The 24,445-nt window shown below is 41.6% G+C and overlaps 2 protein-coding genes across 2 annotated transcripts in view; both read left to right on the forward strand.

The window, feature by feature from the left end:
• The window catches only part of LOC113480582 (cytosolic phospholipase A2 epsilon-like), a 34,936-nt gene extending 32,667 nt beyond the window's left edge, over positions 1-2,269 (forward strand). Inside the window, exons 20-21 of the mRNA XM_026849461.1 lie at positions 682-868; positions 2,061-2,269. Coding sequence (XP_026705262.1) covers positions 682-868; positions 2,061-2,269 — 396 coding nt within the window. The remainder of the gene's footprint in view (positions 1-681; positions 869-2,060) is intronic.
• Positions 2,270-5,955: 3,686 nt separating this feature from the next.
• LOC113480584 (cytosolic phospholipase A2 epsilon-like) lies at positions 5,956-23,492 on the forward strand. The gene is made up of 21 exons (XM_026849463.1): positions 5,956-6,045; positions 6,694-6,777; positions 9,656-9,728; positions 10,319-10,455; positions 10,856-10,987; positions 12,449-12,489; positions 13,188-13,230; positions 13,994-14,069; positions 14,269-14,438; positions 14,579-14,659; positions 15,395-15,432; positions 16,093-16,228; positions 16,856-16,992; positions 17,414-17,636; positions 18,316-18,430; positions 18,808-18,945; positions 20,222-20,329; positions 21,009-21,200; positions 21,675-21,841; positions 22,279-22,465; positions 22,968-23,492. Exons 1-21 carry the CDS (start codon positions 6,019-6,021, stop codon positions 23,174-23,176), a joined length of 2,514 nt encoding a protein of 837 aa, XP_026705264.1. The 5' UTR covers positions 5,956-6,018; the 3' UTR covers positions 23,177-23,492.
• The last annotated feature ends 953 nt before the right edge of the window (positions 23,493-24,445 follow it).

Raw genomic sequence — 24,445 nt, forward strand, 5'->3', positions numbered from 1 at the left:
AGACATACGTGTAATGAAGTTTCTTTTCAACCTCATACATTGTCTAGATTAATTTTATGAAGAAAGGTTGTTGCCATTTTAAGCACTTTAGTAGAAACTGCTTTCTGTTTGATGGTGTCCACTATTAGATGGTGCAGAGTACAAAGTAGGACATGGTATTTTATTAAACATTTCAGGGGAAACCTACAGTACGGCCTAGTATTTCGGACTTCCTCAGTAAAATATCAGCCTCAATTAACACTGTGCCATAAAGTCTGCACTTGCAGAGACATAATTGCACATTCAAACTTAACTTTCTTACCTCATGGCTTCCAAGCACTTAATAATATACCTTAAACATTTTCTTGCAATGGTTTTATTTCCTAATTAATTCTATACAATATATTAAACACGGGCTCTTTCATTTACTAAAACCACATGCTTTACCCTAAACTTCTGCAAATTGCTTCAATTTTTTAAAAAGCAGTTTTCTGGATCAATTCTCTAACTCTAAAATTGTGTTTACAGCTTATGATTAGCATTCTGGTTACCATGTGTGGTAATTATGTGTGGAGTAACCCTTGATAAGAAGGAACCCACCCTATGGATCTGAGTCACTAAACCTTAATGCTAGATAACGATTTGGGGGCTTTAAGACAACGAAGTTGAATTCCAATGCTGACCATTTCTCTGATACTCCAGACTCTAGATAAGGCGTACAAATACTACTCAGAGCAGAAAATCCCATTCCCTAAAATTTCTCTGACTGATGAAGATAGGAAAAATCTGAAGGAGTGCTACCTCTTCCACGATTCAGATTTGCCAGGATGTCCGATTGTGATTTTTCTTCCCCTTGTGAATGATACCTTCCGAGAGTACAAGGCGCCTGGTAAGTGACAAGTAGTGGCAAAGCATTAAACAAAAGACCTGCTTCCCTGACTCAGACAGACCCTTTTTCTCTTCTGCTGGCTATCCTTGATGGCTGGGTTCACAGGGGAGCACTTTAGCTAATTAAACTTGTTTTCCCCACCCCTGCCAAAACTATGTTCATACATGTCGTCCTTGTGACCCTTAGAGGACAGACACAGCTCTTGTCTTCTGGATGGTGTTTACTTTCATCTCTCTCCCAATCGTAATATAAAGTGTTGCTAGCTAATAGTGAAAGATTTTTCCTGGGAAAAGTACAGCATGCTCAGATTATTCTTCTCTTCCTATATTATCTGTATTCCAGGGATTTCATTCTACACTTGAGAAGGCATAGTGTCATGTATGAATGGTGGGGGAGCAAGAACCTGACTTTCAGGCTGAAGTCTGCAATGTCAAGATCAGTGTGTCTCCTTTTGGTACAGCATCAGCCCAGGGGTCATTTTGCTCACTCTGCTGTGCTCGGGGCCTGTCATTCTTTTTCTGCCAGGCCACCTGCTGTGTATTCCTCTTCTTTACTGTCAGTTAGTAGGATTTGCTTTGCTCCTTGGTAGCAGGGAACTAAAGTCTAAATTCTGCTTTTGTGGAATTTGGGAGACAGAATAAATGGAAGGGCAGAGATGGAACCTGGTGGCAAGTCCCCTAAGACTGCATTCAGGATTACAGGAACATTTAAGTTTCTGTATGTTTCTATTTCTCGTTCTTCTCACTTAAATTCTATTATGTTACTATCTATTTCACTTCTTCTTTCTCACTTAAATTCTATTTTGTTACTATCAACTCCCTTCCCTCAGCTGGGGTTTGTAGAGGTCCCGATTGCTCAGGATGAGACCTGCAGTGCGCTGGCAGTGGCTACTGGAGTGCCCTTTCAGGCTGACACCATTGACTGATCCATGGCTTTAATGAGACAGATGTTAATGAGTAAGCTGTAGGTGACCATTACATCGCAATCCCTCACTTCTCTGTCTGCCCTCATCACTTCAGGCACATGACGTTTTCTTGACTAGAGGTGGAGATACATAATCTGCATTATTCATACATTTAAACCCGGTGAATTTTCTTCCAGAGAAAAGTCTCCCTCTTTGGGCTGCTGTGGACAGCTCGCCACTGATTGAGATAAACGCCATGTCACAGCAGCAACTTCTCTTTCTCTCCAGGTGTCAAGCGGTGTTGCTCAGAGATGGAGGGAGGACAACTTGATTTGACCAGTCGCTTTTCCCCCTACTGCATGTTCTCGGTTAGGTATACCGATGAGAACTACCGCCGGCTGCTGAACCTCAGCGAATACAACATTCTGAACAACTCACAGATGATTATGCAGGCACTGCAGATAGCGATGCAAAGGAGAAGGCAAAACATGTGCTAATCACCCCTCCAACTGCCCCTATCTTCTCAGAGGAGTTTTTCATACTCTAGGACACAGAAGAGACATAACTTTTTGAACACTGGCCGTTCTGCACTACAGAAAGAAACTACCCCAGGTGGCTCAGTGGTTTGTGGTTGTTTTTTCTTCTCCATTCCCAAGAAGTGGCCTCTACAGGCAAAGGCATAGCCTGGGACATTTTTACATATGCTTGGTTCTCTAAATTAAGGTTGTCCGTAAAACACTCTTTACCTAAAATCCTTGTTAGATTTTTAAAATAGTGCTATTTTAAGCCTCTTATCATAATGTATGACATATAGGAAAATAATTTCTTACTACCACAGTGCTACAGTACTACAACCCAGCCAACACACCTACAGGCCGTAAGAAGAGGGTACAAACTTCTGCTCCCCACAATTCTTCTTTGTGGAACACAAGGTGCATCCAATCCTGGAAAATGAAGAATATCTGAGACACGACTGGAAGCTGGCATTGCATCCCTGGATCAATTCTGGTTTGCAAGTGCCCTGAAGAGCAGCTTCAGAGGCTGGAAATGTAAGAGGGACAACTGTGTGCACACATCCAACCCCACCTCCTGGGCTCTCTTGGGGTGTGAATGATTCATATGTAGATGGGAAGGAGCAACTTAGGAGGAAGTGGCATAAGGTTTTTCACGTAAAGATATTTTTAAAGTGAAATGTGTAATTTGGACACATCAAAATTTCCTGTGAACTTATGTCAGTTTTGATTGTTTTGTGTTAAGACAGTATGCAAGAAAGTTAACATTTTATTTTGAAGCTTTCAAACTAAAACACCCTGGATTTTTTTTTTCCCAGTTGAATTACTTCTTATATTAAACTTCCTTACTTAAATTAAAAAGTTCTTGGAATGAGAATATTTTACTTCCACTACACAATGAAAACTGTTGTTTTACTAAATGCAATTTGTTTAAACAGTTTAGGACATACGATCTTCAACAGAAAAGCTTATTTGTTTAGTTCTGCCTGAACAAATTATGCAGATAAGCAGGGGTGAGTTAGTAGTCTGCAACAACTAAGACCATCTCAAAACAATCTGAACAGACCCTCCATGGCATCTAGCACAAAACCACCAATAATATTTGTTGTGGGTTTGCATTTTAAACTTTCTTCATTTTCCCTTTTATGGAAAGTGTCTTTTCTGAACTTTTGAAAGTGCTGAGGGTGAGCTGTAAAAATTATAAATCCAGAATAAATTTCATATTCCAGGAGCAAGTCAAACTGAAAGTATACTTTTTTATTAATGATTTTTTGTGTCCTAATGACAACTGGGAAAATTTTGAACAAAGTCTATTCAGTGAAAAATATCTATCAACTAAATGTCATAATCTGGGGCTAAAATAAACCAGGGAAAATGCTTGGGTAAGTTGAAACATTTCATGTTAATTTTACAAAACTTCTTTGTTTTGAAACACAGCTTCTTTTTAATAGACCGCCTACCTCGTCAGCCCAGGGAACTCAACCTGAAAATAACAGGTTTCATTTACAGTCAAATAACATGTTTGGCTTGGTGCAAAATGACACTCTGAGGATTTTCATTTTGGCAAGAAGCAATGACAAATTATCTTTACAAATTGGTTCACAATTACTTTTGCCAACACTTTTGTCATTTATGATGTCAAACCAAACCTCACTGTTTTGTGCAACTGTAGCCTGATGTTGCAAGCCTAAAGATCAGAACATAAATATGAACATTTGAAACTTTAGGTTTTGAAAATTTAGGTTTTGAACAAATATGCACTTTTCTGCTGGGTTTTTTTGTTCTATGGTAGCTTCACTCGTCATAATCAGAAATATGGTGCTATGTGGTCTGTGTATCTGAAATCCCTGGTGTGAAAAAATAAACACAGTTTTTGGCCATAAAACTGTTCCACCTCTAGCTCTGAAGAAATGTTATTTACATGCAAATATTTCATGTATACAATACAACTGGACAATAAAGGCTTGTTAACAAAATTAAAATTCTGCCTTGCTCCACATATTCAGGCATTTCAGTTATATGCTCCAGGTTCACAGTGTGCTCCTTGTTTCAGAAAAACAAAACTGTTGTTATCTCTGCAAAGAGCATGCCAAATACTTGCTGTGAGCTTTGTGAATAAAGGAATGTCTCAGAGGCAGATTGCAGGGGTACAAAGCGAGCCATGGTCCCCCTCTCCCTCAAGGGCTGTCTCTGATGTGGCTTGCAAATGTTATTTGTGAAAATGAGAGCTTTTTGGCCACTGTCACTGTGGGAGCAACAGTCTCAGAGCCCCAGTTCTGGTGGACAGTCTGGTTTATAGCTGGGTGCTCCAAGGAGATGTCGTAATAAAGCACTGCCTTTGACTATGACTGAAAGATGCCAATGTTGTTTTCTGTGACCTAATGAAAAATGCATTTCATCAAGCTACATCGTTGCAGCTGGCACATGGAGGAAACATGTCATGTGTGTAGTCACAACTCTTCGTGGTGTTGTGAAATAACATAGCCTATGGCAAAAATTTATTCTACCAAGTCGATCGTGATGACTTGGTATTATTTTGCATGGGAATTTGCAAAGGGGAACTGTGCTGACTGGTAGCAACATTTAACCAGTAATCTCAAGAACATTCAGGGAATGGGTAGCTTTTTGGTCATAGGCAATATACGAGGAGAGCAGGGAAGCCAAGGGTTTCCCTTCCCTCCAAGATTTTGACCTGTTATGACCTGATGAGGGTACATGTCCTTGGCTGCTGTGTTGCAGCGGGCTGGGAGCCATGCTGGTTTCAATGGTGCATGGGCCAGCTCAGTGCTCACAGGGGCAGGTGCAGGGGTCCTGCCATGGTGGTGGCTTCACAGGTGTGACAGGCGCGGTGCAGAGGGCAGTGAGCAGTTGGTGCTGAGCTTTGCCTCTGGCTGGCAGGGTTCATTGGGTCAGTCACGGGCACTTAAATGCAGCTAGATTATAGCCAGAGTCAGTCTGAGCTGGAAAGCGGAGCAGAAGTATTTACAGGGGGTGGAGCTAAACTAAAGAAAGTCATTGCTTCAGGATTCTTCGTCTAAACAAAAATAATAGTAACAAGCCATAGGAAAGAAGGGACAAAGAATACAATGACTTGAGGAGAGATCCAAGCCTGCTGGATGGAGGCTGAGTAGATATAAACCACCATATGAGTGTGTCTACTCTGCACACCTAGACCTGGGATTGCAGGGACATGTGGTGCAGGAACCCTTAAACTGCTGCAAGAACCGGTTTAGTCTGAGAGCAATGGTGTTGTCCCTCTTTTTCTTTCATTAGCTGCTTCATCCTATCTGCTTACTGCCACAGATAACCTAAATCCAATTAATGTGCAGTTGATGCATCTTGTTGCAGAGTATGTATTTCTGTAAGCTTTGAGGTCTTGCTAAGTGGATAGTTCAGCAGTCAGATAAAATGACATCCTTCTCTTACCATTAGTTATAAAGCTGCCATTGGCCAGTATTGGGCAAAGTGACTCAAATAGCAAACTTCCACCTACTGTACAGGCAAAGGTATTTTTTCCTAATTATTCGACCACAGGATTCCGCTTCCTAGCGTAAGAAAATGGGAGGGGAATAACTCGGTTTAAGAAATCAGGGAGAGGTGGGGCTCTGAGTCAGTTTATAAATAGCTGCTCACCTGCGTATAAGACATTTTAACTATCAGCGTCTGTGAAAGTTAGGAGATGTGAAATTGCATTGCCAGAGATAACACTGGACGTGTATGTGACAGTGACCACAATGGAGCAAGATGGCGTTTCATCTCAGGTAAGAAGGGTGCAGAGCAAAGCAAGGCATCTGGGATCTGAGCTGTTTATTTATGCTGCACGTAGTGCAGAGGTGGTACTGCTTTCTTACCTACCACTGGCTGTAAACGGCTCTGCATGGGGTGAAGAAAGTCAGTGCTTCAGGAGCTCATTACTGAAATTTTAAAAATGATAGCAAGCTATAGGAAGGAAGCGAACACTGCTTGGGAAGTAAAAGCTTATTTAAAAAGGGAGCATTTTGTATATTTAGGGGTTTTTTTTCTTTCTTTTAGAGATGTGATGTATGTAACCTTAGACTAAGTATTAAATAGCATGGAGATGTTCTTCAGGTGGCAGGGTGTGTTTACAGGAGACAGGTTTGCTGTTCCTTTAACAGCCAGGACAGGATCTGCCTTCCCTCCCTGTGTGTCATGCGAAGGGTGGACCTTCCCTGGCTGCTATGCCTCTGCTCAGGCTTACTGGGGCAAGCCTGGTGCAGGCAGTGGCACAGAGCACAGCAGGAGACACCTGTACCCGCCGAGGCTCTGTGGCCAGCACTGACCAGGGGCTCCCCTTCACTCCTCTCCTGCAGTTCTCAGTTCCTAATGAGGATTGCTTTTAAGAGACAGGATGTTTTTCCCAGGGGTAACCTTGGCCCTTCTTGTTGCAGGAGACCATCACTCAAACCACTTGGCTAGGAGAAGGAATTATGCAGCTGGATCCTGACAGGGAACAGTGGACTCCTGTTACAAAGGTACTGCACACAACGATTTCAAAAGAAAACTGTAAAAGAGACTTTCCTGTTGGGTGGAGCTTGGGTGAGAACAGATAGGGTTCAGCATCTGCCAAACAGTCTAATTAGTTGCCATAACCCATCCCTCTGTGAAACCCTCTGTGAAACACCGTCGCACTTATCATTTTGATCACTTATGCAGTCTTGCTTCATGTTAAAGTCCTAGTGCTGTTTTTTATCCTTGGCATGTGGGAAATGAACCCTGTTTTAACAAGACCAGTATCTTTAAAAGGATGGGTTTGAATAGGCTTTCTGCTGCATATGTCTTGCTAAAGTAGAAGGGCAAATTTACTGTCAGTTGTAGATGTGAAATTGTGCCATTTACTCCCACAGAGAGTATGGCACAATCTTGAAGTGGATTTTCAACACCTGATTTCCTGGATTAATCCTTCTTTTGGTCTCTACAAAAAACTAATACTTCTCCAGAAAACTTCAGACACATTATAGGAAATCTTTTGTTTAGGAAACGAGAGGATCAGATGTGCCAAAAAAGATTTTTTAACCTTGTTCTCTCTAGTTTGAGGCCATTTGATAATAATTAGGTTCTCTACCTTGTTCTGTTTTGAGCTGAGTTAAGCAGCTGAGCAACAAGTGTTGTGCTTAGACTTTAAGGAATAGCTAACCTTTCTGTTCATTAGTTGAATACAATGCCCAAAGATGAGAAAATATTCTCTAAAATGCAGCTTTCTACACTGCAGGGCAGGTTCAGAAGTACAAACCAGACCTCACAAATTTTTTAGGCAAAACTCACACAGCTGACGGTATTTTGGCCATTTGCTTTATACCTCTGTGATGTCTAAGCCAAAGCCTGCTGGTTATGACAGGGCACATCCACATGCCTGAGTACTTCGTTAATCTGCACTCCCTCCCCGGTGCTTTGGGGTCATCACAAACCACGAAGGTGGTTCCAGGAGACCCAATCCCTGAAACTCAGTTGATCCCTTCCAGGAAAGAGCCTTCTCCAAAGCCAGCCACTGGCAGCACCAGTTACTGGCTCTGTAATTACTGAACACTTTCCACCCATACCTGCCTCATTTCTATGTCTTAGGAGTCGGGTTTTAGACACTAATAGACGTGCCTTTGATGGTCTTATCCACAGCTGTTCTTTGGACTCTCAGCAGTGCTTTGACATCCTTGGTTTGCACATGTGGTCACCTGCTGTGCAGCCAAACACCACAAATGTCGTTGACGCCTTTTCCTAGAGTGGGGTGCTTTGGTTACCTGGTGGCTAATGTTACCTGTTTCTTCATTAGCCTACTTGCTAACTGTCCTCAGTCTCAACAGCGTATATTCATTATCCCCGGCTGCATGCATTAATACACTCAGGTTAAATGTTATGAGAGCCATCACACATGGACATATATTCCATTGAGCCCATGAATACTGATCACTTCACTTTTTACAGACGGTAAGCGTGGCACATATCAAATTGTCTTGCTCAGACAGGCCAACTAGAGCAAAAGCCCTGCTCTCCTTTCCCACGGTACCTGTGTCACACATCCTTCCCAGTGGGACTAATGAGGTCACTGTCATCTAATGCCACTTCAGGACTGGCAATGGTCTTTTTATAGTCCTTCTGCAGTGTAGGTGGAATGAGCAGGTGGTGTCACTACCTGTTTGTGGCCCTGTACTTGCACTAAATGCCTTTTGCATTTTAGAACTTTTGGAGCAAAATTTTCCTCCTGATTTATATTCCAACATCTTGTGTCTTTTCCCCCTTTCCGTGACTGGAGAAATAAAAGGTTAGGTGGAAATGGAGATCAATGGTATTTATTTCGTTATTTTATGCTGAAAGGAGAAGGGATATGCTTGGACTCCAACATGAGACCAGAACAGCAATATGAGCAGCTAAGAAGTCAAGCATGAGGCCTTAATGTTGGAGACATGGGCTAGTATGAAGGAGGGAAGCCAAAGGGAACAAATAACAGTTTCTCATCAGGTGTAAACCACTGTTTTCACTTCTTATGCAAAGCAGTGCGAGGAAACTCTGGACACAAAGAGTTTACATGGTTCAAAACTAGTAAAAAACTTCTCAGAAGAAAAAGTTAGAGGTGAGCTCAGCTCAAGAGGGGCAGTTATGACCCTGTAAATGAAAACCACATGCATAGTGAGTAGCATGGTGAAAGGGCAAAGCAGCGATCGCTGACTTTAAAAGCAGCGTAGGGATCAGAGGTCAACATTTAATTCTGGAGAGTACTGTACATTTAAAAGAGCAGGAATATGAGAAAATCATATCCCATAGCCCAGGCTGAACATGTGTGATGACTGCTTGGGAGGTGACTCCCACAATGACGATTTTATCACTTGTAAAAAGCCTAAGACAGCTTTTCATTTTCTATCTTGAAAATTTAACAAGTAAATCTTCTCCCAAGCTGTTTGAACCTTACCACTTTGTGCAGCTAGATCTTAGTTAGAAAGCAAATAAATTCTCTATAATACAAGTCCACATATCATGCTATAAAAGTAGAGAAGTCTTTTGGTCTAGTACTTGATTTAGATACTAGTAGGAAAACAAATGTGTTGGCCATTTCACAGTCACAGTGCCCTGTTCTGTGCAATGGGAACTCCTATAAGGTCACAGCGGTACCTATTGCACATATTTCTCTGCATCCCCAAAGAGAGCAGAGAAAACTCTGTAGTCTGTTGAAAGCAAAAAATGTGGAAAGATATCCTGTGTTTTCTTCTGGAATATATTTATGTAACAAAGCCAACTAAGTTGTTCATGATTTAGGTATTTTTCTCTCTTGATCATTTTTATTTTCTCAATATGCTATCTACATTTATCATTCCTTCCTGTCTTTTGAATGTTTTGTTGTGTTTTTTTTTTTTTTCCCTGCAGATAGAATCATCTCTGTGTTACTTACTGACTGTAAGAGTCATAAGAGCAAGAAATATCCACCAGGCAGATGTCTGTAAGTACCTGTAGGGCTCTATACAGTCCTCTTAACCTGCACCGGCTACTAGCTAGTCCCCGATTCCCTGTGTAACAGCTTTCATGATAAAACCCCATTAGATGTTTGGACATTTTCTAGGCTCACTTCTGATGACCTGCAACTGAAATATAATAGAATATTATAGCTTTACTTATGCAGAAATCAAGAGGCTTTTTTTTTTTTAAATGTTTTGGGCTTTATTTAAATGAACTCTCTGGCTAAAATAGAAGCTATCACTTTGTTTCCTTAACCCTTGCAGATATAGGATGCTGTGGTTGTCCTGAATGACTTTATCCTGGGTTAAGCTGATTGCCCAGGACAAAAGGAGGAGAAAACCCTTTGGTTTTAATGTATTTGTTATGTTCCTAATTACATTCATTCAGAGAAGAATCGTGTCCCTATTCCTTTTTCTCAATTCATCTTTCTAAACTGTAATGTGTATGTTAGACAAATAAGTTATCATGTATCATAGTGCATCCCTTTGAAAGCAAAGCTTCGTGTTGTTCAATTCATTCTTTCTTCTAAAGCAAATCCTTATTTTAGATGTGTTTGTGGTTTTTAACATACAGTAAGCCAGACTGATTGCTACGTGAGCCTGTGGCTGCCAACTGCTTCAACTGACAAATTTCAGACTAAACCCATCAAGAATTGCAAAGATCCAGTCTGGAATGAAACCTTCTACTTCAGGATCCAGAGTCAGGTCAAGGTACTGAGCTGGGACTTCCCTGTTAGCCATGACCTAGGGAGCAACTGCCAGGTTTTATCCTTTTGAAAAGGAGACATAAGTAAGTTTCTCAAGAGGCAAGGAAAGATGCAGAAAGGTGTGAGAATCACACATATCCTTATAATGGTTTTCCATGCCATGAAAGACAAGTATCTCTCTCAGCCATGGGTAGAATACGATCTTTGAGATGTCTGCGATTTCCTCTCATTCCTCAAAGGCAGATGCCTACATGGAGTTGATTTCCCCTCCACCTCCCTCCCTTCCTGCTTTTTTTCTTTACATCCTCCCACTCCTCACAGCTGACTCTAAACAGCTGTCCCCAGGATCTCCTGCTTTGAATGAAAACGGATACATTTCTAAAGTCTTTCCGTTCCCTTCCCAGAATGTGCTGGAGCTGGCACTCTATGATAAGGATGTGGTTACTCAAGATGACCACCTCTTCACAGTGTACTTCGATATAGCCAAACTTTCCCTGGGAGAGCAAGTCTTCATGCACTTCAAGTGCGATTCACAGGTGAGATCTGAAATAAGAAGTGGAATAAGTTGTCACGAACATGTTTGTCTGCTTTTCTGTCTAAAATGTTATTCGCAAAACCTCTCTTTTTTTCTTTCTTGTGTACGGACTGCCCAGCCACATAAAAGGGAGTTGATTTTCACTCTGACATAGAAAAGCCTGTTCACATCTGGATCTGTAGACACACTGAAGGTTTTGGTGTTGGCCATAGAAGCTCACAGACTTCAGGCATCTCTGCAAAATTGTCACTTTGCTGAGCCTGCCTCAATTGAGGAGTGTGTCCACTCCAGCCTATGATTCTTTTTTTCATAACTTGTCACTTAACCTAATACTTAGGAAGTAATAACTTTGTGATCAGAATGAAGTGTTGAACCAGGCTAGTTGCTAATTATGGGCTGTGGCATGGGTGTTTAAAAAAAGGTGTCTAAGTCATGCCACTCAGCTTGGCAACAAGAAATATTCCTATTTTGAATGTCCACATTCAAAATATGAATGGCTCTGCAAGTCGTACATCCCACCTCCCAGTATGTTCTGTCCATCCCTCTCCTTTTCCAGTTCCTTTCCAGTCTCTTGTGCATCTGTCATGCACAATTCAGCCAAACTCTGCTCTGCAATTCATTATCTTTAAATGCCTTATTTGACCATTTCTTTTTCTGCAAAATACCAGAGGACCACTGTGTGGACTTCTACTAACCCTTGGTAAAATAGAACCATCTGGCTAGTTGTAACCCAGCTCATTACTCTCTGGGTGGTTACAGGTGCCATAACCAAGCCTTTCATTACTGCATTTGCAAAGCTACAGTAGTTAGACTTCATATTCTTCAGGCCTTTGTAATTTTTTTAGGTCTTATATTAATAACTTTTCGATGTCATGAATGCAATAGGTAATTTGAGAAACTAAGTAACCTACAGCCTGATCTCACTTCTCTGTTCATCATCCCTTCTGTCTCCACCTTTGTTTTCCTCTCTCCTGTGCTTTCTTCCTCCTAGGGATTATAGTCTTCTCCACCACCCCACAGACCAGGTCTTAACGTCAGATTTACCTCTGCCCCAATGCCCTCAACACATTGCCAAACAAAGTGGTTGCTTTGCATGCTACCGTTTCCCCTCCTTACATCACAAGTCTTTGGCTGCTCCCCTCAGCAGACCCTCTTTCTCTTTGCTGACAGACTCGGTATGAGAGAGCATCTCCGCCTGGGTCTGTCCCTTGTGTCCCAGCAGAAGCAGGCAAGCCAACTACTTTCTTTGTTAAAAACTGCTATTACAGCCATCCAGAAACTTACTATCAATAAGGAATCTTGAGGCTCAAGGCTCACTGATGTGAGGTGGTGGGTGCCTCTATTGTAAATGCTCTGCCAGTCACAAATAGTGCATGCGTACCTATATTGTGAGAATGAGAACTTGCATCGTGAGAACTGCTAGTAGACAGTGCCAAAACCATTTCCCTTCTTTATTTTCCAGAGACAAGAGGAGCTAGAGGTGGGATTTGCATTGGATAATATGTGAGTAAACATGAAATGCAACATAATCTGCAGCAAAAAGAAACAGCAATTCAGAGGCATGAAATAATCTAGTCTAATTGCCCAGAGAGCATCATTCCTTGATGATGCTGATGATGAACACGGTTTCCCAAGGAATCTGTGCTATGAGCTGGGTGACGAATTGGTGCATGCCAGGATGACCTCCCATGAACTTCAGGCAGACAGGGACAAAACCGTAAACCCTTTTCTTTGCCTAACATAATAAATACTATTTACGACCAGAATACTGCCGTTTTGTTACGTGTTCATCTGTGAGATCAGCAGAGCGGGGTTCACCTCCCTGCAAAGCACAACATGGGACAATGCACTGGGTTTCCAGTCTAGAGCCCTTTCTGTCCCATTCTCCCACAGACTGCAATTTTAAAAAACTGAATTCTGTGAAATCATCTGCAGCCATATCTTGGGACTCAGCATAAAATCACTGCACTGCTTTATTTTTTGCTGAGCTCCAGGACTGGATGAGCCGGTAGGATGATGATTGTGCCTTGACAGAGTAGCATGAGGAAACTTGTACCATGAGTCTCCTGGGACTTTTTTTTTTTAAATCCAGTGTGCAACTAAAAATAAGCAAGAGGAAAATCAGGAGAAGGGTGCGGCTCGTGAATTATACTGTAATTATACTGAGTTATTAAAAATGTATTTTTCTTTCTATTTCCTAGTTCAGGCCCTCCTGAAACCATCATTACTAATGGAGTACTAGTGGTGAGTGTTGTGCTTTGTCACCTTTCTTGTCCTGTTGCCACACTCGTTTCACTTGACTCACAGTCATCAGGCCAACGTGCCCTTTGATTGAGCAAAGACAGCACTGAAACGCCACCATTTCCCACTTCATCATCTGCCTCACAACACATCCTTGTGGATGGCACCTGTGGAGAGGCTGTGGCTCGAGATCCCCCATGCTAGCATTCCTCTGGTGTCGCAAAGGCAATGCATGGAAATGGATTAGGTCTGAGACACTGGTGCAGCAGTGAAGTCTCCCTTGGACATCACTGCTCCTGAATTCCTGTACTTCCAAAGTGACGAGCTTTGTCCTGTCCCAAGCATACACCATTTCCTGCATTCATAACCACACTTTTTACACAGAGAAGTTCTGACCACGACATACACTCATCTATTAGTTTTGCTTCCTCATTATTTTTGCTTAAATCAGTCCTCTGCATCTCGGTCAGGATCCTGGGAGTGCTGTTTTTCACTTTGCCCTCACCTTCTCCTTTCTTCAAGCCCTGTTCGTCCATGCTGCACACCCAGCCTTGCTCTGCCTGCATCCAGTTTCTCAGAGTCCCCTCCTGTTCCAGCCAGCATCTGAAATTGAGGTTGTGGTTGAGAGAAAATGTTTTCCTCAGGACAAAATGCATTGCCTGTATAGCATTTGTATCATCATCAGTAGGAGCTTAGACTAGGAAACAGAATCTCAGACTGGAAAATTCCCTACCATGAAGTATTTTATTGCTCGTGTCTCTTACAGTCTCGCAAAATCTGCTGCTTGGAAGTTCAGGTGGTTGAGAAGAAGAAGAAGAAAAAGGAGAAGAAATCTTTATCAAGTGAGATTATTTCTCCATCAGCTATTTTTAAATCAAGATATTCTAATATTGTGAAGGCAATTAGCTAAATGTAAGAATGGGAAAAAACCCCAACAAATCCAAAACATGAGAACAGCCTTGTGGTACACTCTGCAAGAACCTTTGTTTCCAATTTTGATGAGAAAACTACTCTGTGTCTGCTTTTGTGTTGGTTCCTTAGAGAAAGAATTCTCCTTTAAAGTGCAAGGCTCTTACGAGGGCACCCAAGACATTATGCTGGGATCTGATCTGTTCTTCGGCTTCTCTGCTCCTGCCAAATTCCACTATGCAAGATACAAGCAGCCAACACTGGATGTTACGCTACCAGGGAAGAAACGACAGCCCTCCTTTGTATGTTATAATGGGACTTTATAAAACACACTAATGGGATGTAAAGTAACATGCACCATAAATAGTGACATTAATTTGCATGGTGGAAAAACAGTAGCATTTCTTACAATATCAACTTGGATGTATTTGTATTTTTTCAGCGTTCACATGTGTATGATACAGGCTCCCCAAACATGGAACTTCATTCCCTTCCAAGTGGAAAAAACATGATCTTAGCAGAGGTGAGTGCCTGTTCTTTTGTGGAGAGTTTGAGAAACCTGGGTGTGGAAGTCTGCATCCCCCTGATGATTACCAGGGTACCTTCTGATGATGAAAGTCTGCAGGCAAAGATGCCACAGTCTAGCAGTGGTAGGTCTTTAGTTGATAAGGCCAGGTTGTGTCTTGTTCTCTTCGAATGGGAATACTGGAGATCTTCTTAACTCCATCCTGATCTTACTTCATGCTAAATTTTGAGGCTTTGCTTTTCTCCTTCTCACGCACCAGCGGGTCACCTGAACTAACTGAGGTAGCACCAGTCTCTTGCTGATGCTGACCATGCTTTGAAAAGCACTTTTAGATTCATGGCTAAAAAAATCCATATAGAATGAAAGGATCGTGGCTGTTGTGGTGTATAAGCTACAGAAAGGGAAGAGCAAATGCTGCTGTGTAATCTGGCTGCCTGCCTGCGAGAGGTGATGTGAGCGGAGGTGGGTAAGGTATACACTGTCATTACTTTCCTCTGTAAACAGCAGTTGCCCTCAGATGTTACATTCACTAGAAAACATTAGGAATTACTGAACCACTTACCTGACAATAAACTACCACAGACAATTCACATACGCTGCTGGATTATTTAGAGCTCCCGATTTGTACCTGTGTTGCTAGGATGGCACAAGCTAAAATTCCTCCTGGGGCTGCAGGGGAGGGGTGCTAAAGCAGGTTGTCATGCTTACACTCTTTTCATTCTTGCTTTTCAGGATAAAGGATTTGATTTACATGCAAAGGCAGAAGACTGGTAAGAGACTTGGCCACTCTTAGAGGCTAACTAGTCCTTAGCTGAACTTGTCTCACCCTTGGCCCTTTACGAGGGAAGAGGCACTCACAGTAGGACAGTAGGTTGTGTGACCAAGTGATACGGAATTCACATGAACCGAAAGCAAACTATATGTGCTAAATTAACAATATGTGTAGGTAATCCATACTGTGACATGAATAATGAAAAGGTGCATAAAATAGAAGAAATAATATTACAAGTCGATTGTGCTAGTCAGTGTTACGCTCAGCACAGTCTTGAACCTTTTTTTTTTAACACTGTAAGAGTGCAGCTGATCACCCGGTGCTGCTGATCATGAACTAGGTAAACTTTGCTGCCAGCTTCAAGACAAACATGAGAAGTTTTTACTATAGTTCTCAGTGCAGGCTAAGGTGTGAGAGAATCCAGACAGCAGATGTCTCAGAAATTATCTGCAGGAATGTCATTCCTTAGGTTTTGATAACTGCTTAGAAATTTAGTGGTCACTTTTTCTGTCGTTCTTCCATGCAGCATTGTATGTCTGCTTGGGAGCGTAGGAATAGCTCCTCCTGTAGATGTGGTAGTATTTCCTTATATTTGAAACTCTGAGCTTGTCTACCAATAATAAAATGGAATATTCTTCTTTCCTGATCTCTGCTCCAGCCCAGACCACCTTGATGTGCGTTTAGGGTTTGACCTCTGTGTGCAAGAACAAGACTTTCTACGCAAAAGACAGAATTACGTTGCTCCTGCTCTGAAGAAGGTCCTGCAACTGGAACAGGATCTGCTGGACCATGAGGTCTGTAGATTCAGCTTAGCAGTGGGGGAATAACAGCATAATATGACCTCTTTTTCTTCCCAGTTTTTTTTTTCTGTTCCTTCCTCATCTTTAAACTTAAGTAGACTTCCAGTACTGCCACATACCTCTAATCTCACCCTGCTGTTTGCGTCTTTTGCAGCTGCTATCCTGAGTTTACCTCTTCTCCTGCTACACCGTTATTGCCAGCCAGCTAGATATTACTTATATAGAAATGGCTTCTTCCACAGTCCTTACCCTATGATTGTTATCTCTGTTGATAATCCTTCCTTCTCTCTTCGACCTGGAAGGTTTCTGTTTAATTCCTGCCTTTACAACTGTTTTTTTTCTCTTTTACTGTCTCTTTTGAATAACTCATTTTCAGTTGTTTTTTACCAAACATCTGTGTTGAACACATTGGAGACAATTGTCAGTTATCTAAGCAAAAATTGTCATTACTTTTACTCCTGTTCTTCTTTATGGAATCAGTGGTAGCTTATGTTTCAGCGGGATTAATTAGGAAAGACGTCAGTGCCTGGGCACGTGTGGTGGTGTCAGTAGGAAGTCTCTGCCACAGTCAGCTGCAGCCTGCTGCTTGACGCCAGCCCTTTCTGTCCGTGTGTCGCACAGACCCCAGTGGTGGCCATCATGACTACGGGAGGAGGGATGAGATCTTTGACCGCGCTGTATGGCAGTCTGCGGGGGCTCAAGAAACTCAATATCTTGGACTGTGCCACATACCTGACTGGTTTATCTGGTACTACATGGTAAGTAGGACTGGGCAGCTCTTGTCTGGAGCCCTCCTGATGACGCCGAGGCACTGAAGTAGGCTGGGGCTGACATGCAGTAGTCTACCTATAATACCTTCTCAGTAGCCCAGTTTTTTTGATCTTCTTCCAAAATTGGCGGATTAAAGTCTTTACATGAGGGAAAGTCACATAATTTGCAACAGCATGAAAACAAGTGTTACTCTAAGAATATCTTATGGTGAATTTCTCAAGCCATTTTGACAGGGATAATAACTGTGAATTCTAAGGGAACATGATAGTTTCTTAGGGAGCTGAAGACAGGAAACCTTTACTTAATTTCAAATCAAGAAATTAAAATAGAAACATAAAATATAGCCATTGCGTATTTCAAACCTTGGTGTGTTTTTTTCTCTCTTCAATATATATTTCTTCTTCCTAGGACCATGTCAAACTTGTACAGAGATGCTGACTGGTCACAAAAGGATCTCGACAAGCAAATCAACGAGGCTCGAAAACATATGACAAAGTGCAAAATAAATTCCCTTTCCTTGGAGTATTTAAAGTATTACAAAAAGCAGCTGTGTCAACGGAAAAGAGAGGGCCGCAAAACATCTTTTATAGATCTCTGGGGGCTTGTCCTGGAATCTTTGTTGCATGATGGGGTACAGTATGTCATAAAGCAGCATTTACAGTGGCTTACAATTTTCTGAAAATTAATTTCTGGAGAAGATATTTTCCTGTTTGTTCTGAGAGAAGTAATTTGTTATGAGGCTGTGTATGGAAATGTACAGCTGTTTCAAAAATATTTGGTAGCAATCTTTTAGATATCCAACCATGGTGGAAATTAGCATTCTTGCTTATTAGATTTTGGATATGTTCTTCTGAGAAAACTCCAAGATTAATGTTTAGGAAAAAAAAAAAAAATTCTTTTTTTTTTTTTTTTGCTTATTCTGCAAGTATTTCATTTAGAAATAGCAAAATTACAGACATTATCTTAATGCCTCTGAGAGATATTAAATAGTGGACCTGCTGACTTTTGAAATATGTTGTACTTATATAAACGTGTTAAGATGACTTATACCAAAAACATTGTTTTCTGCTCCTCATCGTTTTCTTCCATTTTCATCCTAATCATATAATCTGGCATCAGATTGGATGCTTGCAGATTTTTCAGTAACAGATCACTTAAAGGAATTTTGAAAAATAAGGAACATTTCAGAATCTAAGCCCGGCACCCATTATACATTAGTGGCAGAAATTTTTCTGCCCTACAAGCTTAGATGCAGAGAAAACATTCCTGTGCTAATTTTTATCTGTGTAACCGTATTTCTGGAATCACAGAAAGACAACCATAGACTCTCTGATCAGCAACGGGCCATTGATCGTGGTCAGAACCCATTGCCTATCTATACTGCAGTCAATGTCAAGAACAGCTATAGCACTCTGGATTTCAAAGGTAATTATGAGACTTCTGAGGGTCATTTGTCTTTATGTTTAAGCTGGTAAAGACTGTCCCAGGATTTAGATAGTCTAAGAAAAGCCCTCTCATTTAAAGATCAGAACGTCAGGCTGATGTGTATTTGAATAATGTCCTTGTGGTCAGGGAAAAGTTTGTCTGTCAATGCAACAGACTCAAAAATATTTCAAAGAACTTTCATGTTCATGAGTTTTCATTTTGTACCATGCTTATAACTCATAATTATTGGTCTGAAACACTAGACTTAAGAAATTCATTTTCAACTCCTTTTGGTCCTGTGATAGCAACATCATTTTTATCTACAGTTAAGGGGCTGTAGTGAAACATTGTTCTCATTTTTGTGTTCCTTTTCACAGAATGGGTGGAGTTCACCCCTTATGAGGTGGGATTGCAGAAATATGGAGCTTTTGTTCGTGCTGAGGATTTTGGCAGTGAGTTTTTCATGGGTCGGTTGATGAAGAAGGTCCCCGAATCCCGGATCTGCTTCTTAGAAGGTAATCTTTTAAAAATGTCTGAATGTTTGTTTTTGGGGTTTTTTTTGGTTTTTTTTAATTGTGAGCCATATAAACTACGCACTAATAAAGCACTAGTGCATGAATGACAGGGCAGTTTCACCAGAGAGGATAAATATCTCATTGCTGAATTAATTCTTACTATAATGGATTCAGTTTACTGTAAAAAAGAAAATTCCAACTGACAGACACACAGTTATTTTAATTTTTAAAACTAGGTTTGAATAGAAATATATTCTTGCTTCCAGTCCAACAATAAAGTTCAGGTCCTTGGGAGTCCATGGTTCTGCTCATGTGACTCCAGAGGGTTGAACTTCAGAGCCTCTTGCCTGTCTCGTGGGTAGTCAGTAATTTGTGTGCTTCCTATAGACAGTTAATGTGAGCCTTCGTGTTGATTCTTCACTCGGGGTATGTTTGAGCATGCTAGGTCCCCCTTGCTCCAGACAATCTACTTTGGCCACACATCATTGGCTCTAATTTCCACCTTGCCTGGGCAAGCCTGGGTGGAAAATAGCATATTCATATCCAGAAAAATTTTTGCTACTGACTGAAGTGGAGCATGGATATGTGTTCTCCAGACAAAGAGACAGGCCGTCAACTTGTGACTAGTTTGACTGCAAACTTCTCTTCGACTGGCCACTTTGCTTAGAGTGAGGGAGACACTGTACTGTTTTAGCCTAAACCTACGCTGCATGTTCATACATTTGCACTTCCTGAACAAAAAATCAGTGGGAACTTGTGCCCTATGGGATAACCAAAGAAATTATTTCTCGGGCTCAAAAATGCATAGTCAGAACTGATCCCTCCATGTGTTAACAGGCTTATTCTCAAAAATGGAAGCTTACAAATGCAGAAGTTGTAAGATCATGTTGTAGTTGGACCTTTATCAATATAATTCCCCATCAAATCCCTCAGTTTGCAAACTTTCCTTCTTTCTTTTTATACAAGCCTTGTGATACTTGGTTTTTGGTTGGTTGGTTTGTGGTTTGTTTTTTTTTGAAAACTCAAGTTCCTTAAATCATATTAATTCACAAAAATTGCTCCATTTGTTAAAATACATATCAAGCCCTAAGTACCATAAGACAAAAAATGAAGACCAAAATAAGGTTTAAAAGCCATCAGCCAAACAAAAATGACACATTGTCCTTTTAAAACAAACTAAGAAAAAGCATAAACCTTGCAGATTTCATCTCATGGTAACAGTTTTGAGATTCATGATGTGTGAATATTTGAGTTAGAAAGCTCTTTCTTTTTACAGGCATGTGGAGTAGTTTATTCTCACTAAATGTGTTATACATCTGGAATTTGTCCCATTCCTCAGAAGATTTCTGGCACAGGTGGACCCGTGACAAAATTGACAATATAGGTAAATTATCATATTTTAATCATCTTTCTTACTGTGTATTTATTGTTAGATAGGGTTAATGATAGATAAACATCACACCCATCTGGTATGTGACATGTGCACAGTACATTTGGCATTTTTTGGAGTCTTTCCTCAAAGACTACAATTGCCTTTCTGAAAGGTATTGGATTCAAAGTCACGTACTGCTGAGCATGATTGGATAATTTTAAAATCTTCAGTCCTGTGGTATATGTGCTCACTAAGGGCTCAACACTGATGTTGGTAGATGAGTAAAATGTTCAGGAATAATAAGACTGATCTGTAAATTATTAATAAAGCAAAAAGATTTTGACTACATTAAGTAGTAGCTACTGTAATGCAAATAAGTACAGAAGTTATCCTTTTCCAAAGTCTGCAGTCAGACTGTTCCACAAATGTGTGTATGCCTGGTGCAGATTTTTATTGCTGCCATGATACAGGGTCTTGTGTTTTATCCAAGTCTGGACTGTGTAAGGAAGCGGTATTTTGCTGGGAAGACTAGCATTTTGTTTTCTTTTTCATTTGGTCACTTGTGCTCATCGAGCCTCTTCATCCTCGGCCTTTTAAATAAAGGAAATGCTGATTTTTGTTACTTACCTTGACATCTTGGGGGACTGCCTTGCTCTAGGCAGCTAGAATTTATCAGTCTTTTCCTGTGCAGAGGAGGAACCCCTCTTACCAGTGAAGCTGCATGAGCTGAGGACTCGCCTGTTCACCCCCGCCGGCCCCCTCGGCAGCGCTCTGCGCAGCGCTCTCACCGACCGCTTCTGCGTAGCCCAGGAGCACAACTTCCTAAAGGGCTTCCAGGTGCATAATGACTACCTGGAGAACAAGCACTTCTGCAGGTGGAAAGGTAAGAGAAGATCTGTCTGCCTGGGGAGAGAATAAACAATCCGAACAAAACAAAACCCCAGGTTTGATATTAAACCCATTCTCCAAGGTTAGAGGCCACGTTTGGGCAAAATCACTATTAGATCAACCAGTTGTGGCACACCGGGATGTAGCATGGCATGGTGTTCTCTCCATGCCAATGGTTTGCGGGTGGCACACACCTCCTGAGGCAGGGGCACCAGGTCCTGATGGTGGTTCACCCTTTCTCTGTTTGAACTCAGTGGGGAGGCACGAGAAACCCCTTGCATGAATGTTGCCACTGCAGGTACAAAACTGCATGTGGCTGGAGTTGGGGGAGCAGAAAAGGGATATGGCGAATCTCCCGTCCACAAAGACAGTAACCAGTTAGGGCTCTGTGGTCATTGTGTAAGAGTGGAAAACAGGCTAACCTGTTTTGCACTGTTGCAACTACAGCAAGAAAAATCTTTCCTTTCAGATACTGTGTTAGACACGTTTCCCAACCAGCTGACACAATCAGAGGAATTCCTGTCTCTGATAGATACGGGATTTTTCATCAATACAAGCATCATGCCACTTTTAAAACCAGAGAGAAAGGTGGATGTCATTCTGCATTTAAATTACAGTGCAGGATCCCAGATACAGGTGAGAGGAATTGAAGCAGTGTCTACTTCTTCTCCAACAGCTGTATACCTGGAAGTTTTTAACACTTTGGTGTTATTGCTCCTACTAAAAGTCTTTAACCTTTAAAGTCTTTTAAAAGACTTTAAAAAAGACTTTTTTTTTACTAAAAGTCTTTAGCCTTTAAGTCTTTAAAAGTAATTTTTAAATTGCAATGCGATACTTCATTTATAGGCTGTACATATTCCCATCTGTTTTTCTTATATACGATACAACTGTTTTGTGCTAAGAACTCGAGGAAAACAAAAACCTTCTCTCAAATGATGCAGTGCTTTCTAACAGGGATTTCAGAGCTTTCACACAGATAGCTTGGAAAATGTCCTGTTTGTTACTGGACTCAAAGAAATCCTGAGCACTGAAACCCTCTTTAAGTCTTAGTAGTGTTCTGTTCATTGATCCAGGCTCTGGACCAGACCTGCAAGTACTGCTCGGAGCAGGGAATCCTTTTTCCCAGGGTGGACTTGAGTGAAGAAGACAGGAAAAACCTGAAGGAGTGTTACCTCTTTGATGGTGCTGAGACTCCAGGAGCGCCAGTACTGCTGTTTTTCCCACTAATTAATGATACCTTCCAAAAATACAAAGCACCAGGTAAGTAATCAAACATATTAAAAAAAGGGTGACATCACAGCCAGCCTATTGAAGGAGGTATATTTAATACTCCAACTCTTGAACTTCAGCGTTGGCTTATTTTAATACAGCAAACCTCTCTGTTGTTTAATGTTACTTTTTTTACTATGTCAGATTCGATGCTGTGGCTGTGCTGTTTCAATCCTGAAACTAGTTAGTTTGCAGGTGACTTTGATGTATCTACATGAGCTCAGACTGCAGTGTAGACCCATGTTAGAGGAATAATCACCATTTTTCTCCCCTCATGATGTAAAGCAGCTGATACCCACCTGAGCCAGGCACTGAGCTTTTAGTTTGAAAAATAAGTATTTGTTTTAAAATTTTTGTTTAAACTCACAAGAGTAATTTAAATGATGAGCTCTCTCCGTGGAGAGACGTCTCCTTTCCCTGTTACGTTGTTTGCTTGCTAATGACCAGAGTAACTCCCATCTATCAGCCGTGATTTGTCACCCCTGCCTCCTAGGTCAGAAGCGCTTAGAGTCAGAGATGGAAGATGGCAAAGTTGATCTCTATGGTTGCTGTTCCCCTTATTCAACATATTCAGTTCAATACACTGAGAAGGTATATGACCGTCTGGTTCAGCTGGGTGAATACAACATCCTAAATAACAAAGACCTCATTATGCAGGCCTTGCACAAAGCTGTGGCAAGGAAAAGACAGAAAAAGAAATAATGTGAGACAAGGGAGGATGCTTTTGTGTCCCTTAACCTGCCGAGACTGAAGCTCTTTTAAGATCAGCCAGGAGGCTTCAAAGTATTCCTGCTCAACCCCACAAAATGGCAATCTCAGATGAACAAAGAAGAGACTGAAGAGAACCTTTTTTTGCTCCAAAGAATTTCACTGCAGCAATTCATTGCAGTTCAGCTACAACAGTGGAGTACAAGTCACTGTATGGTACAGAGGATGAGCAGCCACAAAGAAGAAGGTGCTAAGATGAGCATGGTGCTAGTTGCCTTGAGAAACAGTATGAAATATTTAAATCTAACATGTTCAGAACAGACCATATTAAAAGCATATTTTATTAACTCAGTTTGTGTTTTGTGTTTGTGAGGTGGTGGTGAGGCAAGCAGCAGCCTGTGGGCCAGGTTTGTAACTGGGGCCATGGCAAGTGTTTAAAGAAAGAGACATGTCATATGGCATCTTGTGGGCACATATCACCTCCAAGGGAGGCTTTGGTCAGAGGCAGAGGAGTCATAGGCCATGGGTATTGAATTATTCGAGTGTGTCCAAAGAAGGGCGGTGAAGCTGGTGCAGGGTCTGGAGCACAGGTCGTACGGGGAGCGGCTGAGGGAACTGGGGGCTTTAGTCTGGAGAAGAGGAGGCTGAGGAGAGACCTCATCCCCCTCTACAGCTCCCTGAAAGGAGGGTGCAGAGAGCTGGGGATGAGTCTCTTTAACCAAGTAACAAGCGATAGGACAAGAGGTAATGGCCTCAAGTTGCACCAGGGAAAGTTTAGACTAGGTATGAGGAAGTATTTCTTTCCAGAATGGGTTGTTGGGTGTTGGAATGGGCTGCCCAGGGAGGTGGTGGAGTCCCCATCCCTGGAGGTGTTTAAGAGTTGGGTTGACCCAGTGCTGAGGGATCTGGTGTAGTTGGGAACTGTCAGTGTTAAGTTAATGGTTGGACCAGATGATCTTCAAGGTCTTTTCCAACCTAGATGATTCTGTGATTCTGGTACTGAGATCAACCGAGAAGGCAGTATAGCATTGATGAAGTTCTCCACTACTTGACCACAAAGCTCCTCTGTGTGCTTCCTCACTGCTTCCTGGCTACCCAACCATCTTCCCACCTCTGGTGTGAGTGGTAGTAGTGTAGTAGCTATAAATAAAAGTCAGGCAGAATAACACTCTGCTGGCTTTAAACCCCCTCAAAACAAGAGCAAGGATGTGCAAGCCCTTGAATTTATCAGCTCCGCCTGCCCTTGCTGTTGGTCTTGCATGA

This window comes from Athene cunicularia (assembly GCF_003259725.1).
Source record: "Athene cunicularia isolate RWA chromosome 5 unlocalized genomic scaffold, athCun1 chr5_part1, whole genome shotgun sequence".
NCBI classification, from domain to species: Eukaryota; Metazoa; Chordata; class Aves; order Strigiformes; family Strigidae; genus Athene; species Athene cunicularia.